This window comes from Merops nubicus, unplaced genomic scaffold (genome assembly GCF_000691845.1).
Source record: "Merops nubicus isolate BGI_N331 unplaced genomic scaffold, ASM69184v1 scaffold37351, whole genome shotgun sequence".
In the NCBI taxonomy this organism is placed as follows: domain Eukaryota; kingdom Metazoa; phylum Chordata; class Aves; order Coraciiformes; family Meropidae; genus Merops; species Merops nubicus.
In genome coordinates this window covers 340-8,556 of record NW_008586942.1, presented here as the reverse complement: position 1 = coordinate 8,556, position 8,217 = coordinate 340, and the positions used below count along the sequence as shown (strand labels likewise).

The window sequence follows — 8,217 nt, the reverse complement described above, 5'->3', positions numbered from 1 at the left end:
CCTGGAGGGAAAAATATACACCAAAAGTAGTATCTGTGTACATATATATAATGCATGTCATAGGTAGCATTTTCTCTTTAAGACAGTATCACCACAAGGTTGAAAGAAAACTCACAACTTCCTCACAGCATTGTCCATCTTTTGCAGTTTTTCTTTCAGCTTTATGAATTCAGATCCTTTGTTGACAAGATTCCTGCACCCACTTTACCAGACTTCCTTACTTAAAACTTTATCACAGATAATCCTATGCTTTAGCTGCTTCTTTTGTTTCACTTTCTTTCTGTCAGCAAAACATGAGTTTTCATTATCAGACTCTGGTTCACAAAGGTAAGCACAGTAACTAGAATTTGGACACTTAAGCTGTAAATTTGGGGTTTTATACCTTAATTTGGTCAACTGGAATAAGGCAGCACCTAGCTTTAGAGTAGACTGCATGGCCAGCAGAAATTAAGGTATGAGCCAGATTGGACTTCTTGTGCAGAACATCCACCTCCAATTTCATTTCAGAGCCATAGTGCTTAAAATGGAACACCAGGTCTGGTTTATTAAGAAGCTCGTGAAACAGCAGTTTAGCTTCATCACTCCAGCACTCCCCCCTGGAAGGAACTACTTCATGTAAAGAGCAAGAGTATGCCAAGCGTGGTAAGTAAGACAGACTTTCTGGAACAACTTTAAGCTTATGGATATCGGAATAAGGGATGCTCTTCAGAAAGCCATAATCAATAATCGTAAGAACAACAGACTGACTTGTCACTTCACTAATTTCTGCCCTGTTCCACTGTGCTTCACATTCAAACTTGACCAAGCAGTTAGTACCAGGAGCCACAAGTTCTTCTGGCAAAGCTGGCAAGTTGTCAGGGAGGCCAGAGAGCAGCAAAGCCAACTTCTCCATGCAATTAAAGAAGACTTCAAACTGGACGCAGAAGTTTGAAGGATCAGTAACTGCAGTGGCAAATCCAGGATAGCTTCTACCACTGTGCAGCAATGTCCATGTCATTGAATTTATCCTGAAAGATGTATCAAGCTCCTTACAGTCTGTATTACTGGCTTTTTCTCGTCCAACAGCAGTCTGATAATGACTTAAGATCTTGTTCAAATGCTCCAGGAGCAGGACTTCCCCTATTAAAATATCCACTTCCCACATACGAGAGCATTCCAAGTATCTCAAAAACACGATCCTTATTTCATAAACCAGGAGTGCATTTATTACATGGACAAATTCTAATTTGTTCAGCTTTTTAAGCCAAACCCATTTACAAAGCACAGCTTGTTTAGGAATACTTTTCATCTCATCACTGAGCATCTTCACATTACTTACGGACACCATCTCACAGTTGCCATAGTCCATGAAAAAAACTAGCACTAACTTCTCCTTGACAAATTTCTTTATCACTTCTGATCGATACCACCTCAAGTTATTTTCAGATTTTGTCATGCATACCAATCCTGCTTCAATGTCATCCACTGTAAGCAAATCACTTCTTTGTGCTTCTTTGACAAGCACTGCATCTAACTCATGTAAGAATTCCAAATTTCTAAATAACTGCACATGAAGTTCTCCAGACTCTGAAATACTAGTTACTTTTGCTCCTTCCACCTGTCCAGAAATTAGATCTTGAGGAAAGACTTTTAAGGGTGTTTTGGGAATATTTTTCATCCTAACAGCCTTAGTTTTCCTCCAACCTCCTAAACAATTGCTAGACTTTCTGTCCTGAAGACTACCAGTTGTAACCAGAACCTGTTTGGACCTACGTGCCCGATGATGCGCCGGTGCATTTTGCCACTTAGTCCTGCCTTTTTTCTGCAGCAGGTCGCGAGACATAGACTTCCCATCACAAATGACATCTATTTCCCATTGCTCTCCACGTTGCTTTAAGAACTTGCAAGTGACTGGCTTGTTATTTATTTTGCTTAAGAAATAGGAAGTAATTTCACTAGTCCAGCTTCCATCAGGAACAGGTTTTACTCTAAGGGAACAGTGAACACTGAGCCTTGGCAAAGTTAAGAACTTCTTCTCAATTCTGCAGACTTTTGAAGGACTTACAACTGCTGTATTACCATAGTCAATGAACTCCACCTCAAAGGAGTGTCTTGATTTCAGAGTTTTAATAACTGCTCTGCAGTAAAAACAGTAAGTGTCATGCTCTGCAACAATGAGATCCCCTATCGTGAGCTTGTTTAAGCAATTTTCACCTATATTCATCACGCTTTCTTTTAAGTCTTTTGCTAGTTGTATTATTAAGTTTTTATCCTCTGCAAGCTGAACAAAAAAACTCGATGGACTATTCACATGCGAAATATACCCTGCTACTTCAGAATCCACCTGAAAACCACGTTGAGGAAGACTTATTAATTTAGGTATATTTTTCTTACTCTTTTCCCGATGGCCTGTATAATTTCGTCTTCCATTATGAGATTCAGAGAGAGCATTTACAGTAATTTCTTTTGGATTTAAAGCAGGACGACGGGGGGAGTTTTTAACAGTTACTTTATTCATTTCTTTGTCACTTTCCATATGGCATGTCACTCCTTTGTAACTCCCAACAAATTGCTCCGTATAATTTTTCAGTGCCAATTCTTCCACAATTTTTTCTTTAACTTTCTGACTGACTTTGAGCTCTCCATCATACAACTCCACAACAATCTGTCCATCAGATTCTCTGGATACAATTACAGCCTTCAGCAGTTTACTACTGAATGATTCCTCAAACCATCTAGTAACACTTGCTGGAATTTCTGTCTCCGTAAGATCTGACAGACAGCATTTAATAGCTTGCATGGGTGTGAATATTAGGTCAGTGGCAGAATCGGGAATAGGCATCAACTGGTCTCTCTCTACCATGCTCTTGTTTCCAAAATCCACAAAATCAGCGCACAGATAGGATGTCGATTCCACGGGAAAAGTCAAAGCTCTGTAAAAGAGACCATCTTCAAAATATTTGGCTATACACAATCGTGTATTGCTGGTATCATATTTTGCAAAATCTGACGTTTTACTAATGGCACTGATCTCCTTCATCAATGCCTCTATAGTTTCTGAGTTTCGATTAAGCTGACAGTAGAATTCTGAAAGACTATGTATGTGAGTGATATAAACCTCCTCCTCATTTCCAATTTTTAGATTAAAAGGTGAGTAGCAAAAACTGTACAGAGAACCCAAGGATGCAAAGTTCCTCAGATCCATACATTCAGACTGAGGGAGACCACGCTCTCTAAGGAATTCCTCTGCACTAATAGATGGAGTCTGAATGTCAACTATATTGCATAAACAGCTGGGCTTTGCAAGAACAACAGCATAAATGGTGCAAGTCAGTGGTCCTCCAGAAGCAGAAATGAAGTCTTCAAAAAGTCTACACATATCTTCAGACCAATTAAGCGAGCCAGCCTGTAAGGGTACATTTTTAAGTCCACATCTAAAGGCTTGACTTTCCAGAGTTAGAAAATCTGGAAGAACAGCTTGAATTTTCCCGATAACCATAGTCTACAAAAACCACATCAACTTCGTTTGTGGATACTTTCTGCAGAACAGTTGCTCTGTACCACTTTGCATCTTTGGGACACTTAACAACACAGGCGACCTGTCCAGTTTTGTAAGGACTGGTGTGTTCCTTATAGTAAGCCTGAATTTGTTCCATTAAGTTGTTTAGCTCTGGCAATTTGCTCTGCAACTGACATGAAAAATCTACTGGGGAGACAACATGAGAACACACCACTTCCAGAACAGCTCCTGGTTTAAACACAAACTGTTTATAAAACAATTTTTCCTCAAGTGCCAGTTTATGTCTTTTAGAGATAGCACCTTTTCCAAAAGAGGACAGCACAACAGATTCTCTCAGCACTGAGGGAATGCTTAATGGTTCTTCCTTCTGAAATACCTTTCCCTTTCCGGATACCTTATTTTTACAAATATTAGAGATGCTCCATGCATTTACTTTTTCTTTTTTTAATGTGTGGGTGTTCAGACCTTGACTGGTTTTGGATGAATTTAGAACAGAATCTGGTGTCTTTTCCCAGTATTCGGCATGCCCAGCTTGAACCATACAAGTGGCAACATTTCCTTTCTGCAAACCATTCCCATACATCACATTAACATCATATTTATTGTTTTGCTTTCCAATGACATGAAGCAGCACTGGTTTGTTAAACACAATTTCTTTGAAGAAATCTGTCTCCTTTTTAGTCCACACGTCATCAGGAGGAAATGTGCAAGCAAGTGCACAACACACAGCTAAAGCTGGTAAACCAGAAAACTCGGGAAGCAATGCTTTCACATCACAGCAGGGTACTGTATCTGTATTTCCAAAATCCAAAAAATAAACAGTAATGCTCACAGGAAGCACTTCAATGACAAGAGCCCGATAATAATGCATGTCTTTGCTATACCGAGCACAGCACAGCAATCCAGGTTCTGGGCTTCTAAGGGCCATTTCATCAGCACCACATTGGTCGTATGTATCTGCAATGTTTTTCATCAGGGCTTGAAATTCATTCTGGTATTCACACGGTTGAATCCAGAAGTCAGACGGATTTCTGACATATACCACAAAAGCAGCACAGCAAGAATTCATCTGCATTTCCACTCTCTTGCAGTGGGTTGACGAAGACATATCTAATTCAGGGGAACAGGGTTTTGTATGTTCATTTGCAGCATCATTCTTAACTGAATCGTGTCTCTCATGGCATGGTTTGTAGTTTACAGCAACACTTTTGATTTCTGTTTCTGCAAGTGAGACACACAATGCAGCTGCCTCATTCAGGTTTTCTGGATGCTTATCGTTAATCCCAAGCTTTTGACTTTGCAGGGTGACATAATACAAGTGTTTAGTGTCACTGAATAAATCAACACGGACACAGACAGAACTTTGCCCTATCAGAGCCTGCGTGAGTTCTTTGAGCTGCACTTTGATTAGTGTTTCATCCCCGCTATCAAAACAAGACAGCGCACCTGGAAATGAAACCATGGGTAATGCCATGAACTCCACCTTCAGTTTCTGCACACAGCTGGATGGCACAGCTTCAATATTGCCAAAATCCATAAACCAGACCTCCACACGGTCAGAGAGAAGCTGTTTTATCACTCCTCTATGCCACTGTCCATTTTGCCTTTTGGCAGCACACAGTAGCCCTAAATTATCAACAGATTTATTATTTTCTGCACTGGTAGCTTCATAGTACAAATGCATAGCTCCTGTCAAATCTTCCAGCTCTTTCTGCCACTTCTGTAACTGACAGTAAAATTTATTTGGGCTTAACACAACAGTTATTTTTACATTTCCTTTACTGCCAACAGGTAGATGTGGAAAAATATCATCTGGAACTGGCCAAAAATCTGTTGGCTTCTCAAGATTACTGAAAGTAAGCAACTCTTTGACCGGATACTTCTGTTGCAACAATTGTGGCACTCTCTTACAAAGCATTTCTTGGGGAAACACTCTTAACATTTCTACAATAAAACAAAATGAATCTATATCAATACGTTTTCCTAAGCGCAGTTCAAGAACGTCACTAAGGATCTTTGGCACTTCTAGAATAAACAGTTGGTATGGTAGAACAGCCTTCACGTGACCCATTATCTGTAATCCTACCAGAGATGAGAAATAGTTGATGGCTTTTGGACTCCACTTTTCTCCAAGAGGAAGCAGGCTTGCAAAAACACCCAAAACTACCTTTGGAGGCAGCTGAAACAACTCAGCACAAGCAGAAGCAAGATGCGTTTCCTCAACCACCAGCACTTGCCCAGTGTCTATAAGAAAAGCCTCATAAACACTCTGTCTCTTCTCCAGAACTCTTCCTCTATGCCATGTTCCTTCCATGTCTTCCACCAAACAAGATCCACCAACGCAAACTGTATCTTTTACTTTGAATACACGCTGTATTTCGTTTTGGAGTATGTAATAGTCAAGCTCACATCCTGGCTCACACTGGCCCTGAAACACTACGACCAAGCATTCAGGATGGCATTCTATACGAGTTATCTTCAGGTTCATATCTACCACGTCAGGTGAGGGAGGCAGAGAATCCATCCTGTCTGCAAAGAAAAGGAGTAAGATCAGCCTAGTAATTTTCCACATTTTTTCCTCAACTATTTCCTTACCAGAAATCTGTTTTCAAAATGCTTTAATAGCACATTGTTACACTTCTGGTTAAAATGTATACTAAACATTTAACAGTGTCATGTGTTATGTAACTGGGTTACATTTGACAATTCCTTGTAAAGACATTCAGATAACATCTGAAAAAGAATCACCTTCGGACTTGCTCTTGTGGCTACAGGCTAATTTGTCACTTCAGAACAATTAGTAATCAGAAATCTGTTCCCAGAATAATACAGAAATAAAGATTATATTTGAAAACTGGGTGTGGGGGAGAGAAGGATGACACGGGGGACCAACATGCAGGGATGTAGAACAGGAGAGGACAGACAGCCAGGAAGAGAACTGTATTTCTTCTCAAACAAAAGAAAACAAGAGTGGAAATCATTTCATGTCATTCATACAATCTCTGCACACCTAACAAATGTTACTTACAACCAGTATATTTAACTGCAAACTTCTCTAAAGGAGATCCAGTTCAGTGTTTCATTGCACTGGACTTGCACTTACATGGAGAGTTTATCCACAAAAGTGTTTCCAGTCTGTTCTCTCTTTTTAATATGTAAATGACCCAGGACTCCTCCCCTCCTCACTCTGCTCTTTCTGTGTAACTCACTTCTTCTAATCAATGACACCCTGTAGCTCTGTGCTTTACTGGTTACTTCATCTGGCTGCCTATGCACTGTTATGCATAGCTACAGCATGCCTTAAGTTTTCCTAAGAACCCATTACCTATGCCCAACATTTCTGCACTGCCCATCAACTAACAGTGGTGCCAGCTGTGTTTTGCACTGTCTCAACAGTGTGATTTCAGCTTAAGTATCTTCAAACCCTTCAGATACTTCTCTGAACTTCATCTATAACCTGGTCCTCAAGATCAGCTCCAGTTCCACCCAAATTTGTCAATGGTTGTGATTTCACATTGTTTAAAAAGGCTGCACATGCCCATAAGTTAACCAAGCAATTTTATGAAATAAACATAGTAAAGTAAAACTTTCAGTTTCAACTAGAAGTTACTCGACCAAGATCTTCCACAGCCTGCAAAAAAAATTGTGAGTGGAACTGCCACAGTAGTTTTTATCACAAGTGTACATGAAGTATCTAGTGACCATACAAGCTGTCTTTAAACTGAGTATTGATCCCTGTAATTCTAGTTCCACAGAAAATAAAAATAAGTAAATGTAATAAAAAAAACCAACCCCAAAACACTCCAAACCATCAGGCATATATATATATAAAAAAAAAAAAACCCACACAACAAACTCCCAGTAAAATCAGCAACAAATCTAGAACTGATAAATACCTCCTTAAACAAGCCACCCTGATTTTCACTTTTCCTTCTAATAAAACAAAAAGCTAAATTCTAGTTTGTTTCTTTTGAATCAAATAAAACAGCCTTCAGAAAAGGGTGCTATCTGCCTGGATCATTAGAGAGAATCAAATTTTTCAAGGTGCTTAGGGCATTTTTTTAATTTCTCGCCGCTGAAACAAAGCCCTGGTTTCAGAAACCTATAACTGAAAAGAATTTCTGCATCAACATTTCCTTGCCTGTTCTTACAGCCCAAGTAGCAACATCACACTGATACAGTCACATTTGTACTGTTTACAAAGTGACCTTTTGCTTTTACTGACCTACACACCAGTTAGGACACATTCATTCACAACATACCTTTAGAAACCTCAGCCCTCTTAAACACTCTGCATCTCTCTACAAAGAAAGATAACAGAAAAATAATTAGAAAAATGATTTAAAACTAAATTCTTGTACCATTCTCTAAAGCCTCCTTCTGCCTAACAAACACATAGAAGAAAGAGTTCCCCATAGCCAGTTTGATTAAAATGTTAAGACTTCAAACCACTTAATTACAAAGCTAATCAACCTTCCTAAAACCATGGTAAGATCGTTCTTCACTGCAGATCAAGAAACACACCACTCAGAAGAACGCCACACAGGTAATCCACCACCTACCTTCTAAGCACACTTATTTTTGTTTGCAATGCTTCAGCCATCATAACCTATACTCTATCACGCACCACTACCATACGAAGTTATAGCATAACAAAAAGTCTTTTTAAATGCAACCGAATGCAGGACACAACGGACAGCTTCAGGTACCTGCGCTGC

At 39.5% G+C, this 8,217-nt stretch overlaps 1 protein-coding gene across 1 annotated transcript in view; it reads right to left on the bottom strand.

The window, feature by feature from the left end:
- Positions 1 to 376: 376 nt before the first annotated feature.
- The window catches only part of LOC103781082 (tudor domain-containing protein 15-like), an 8,067-nt gene continuing 226 nt past the window's right edge, over positions 377 to 8,217 (bottom strand). Inside the window, exons 2-4 of the mRNA XM_008948785.1 lie at positions 7,762 to 7,800; positions 3,933 to 6,028; positions 377 to 3,385 (exon numbers count right to left, since the gene is read on the bottom strand). Of these exons, the coding sequence (XP_008947033.1) occupies positions 377 to 3,385; positions 3,933 to 6,028; positions 7,762 to 7,800 (5,144 nt within the window). The remainder of the gene's footprint in view (positions 3,386 to 3,932; positions 6,029 to 7,761; positions 7,801 to 8,217) is intronic.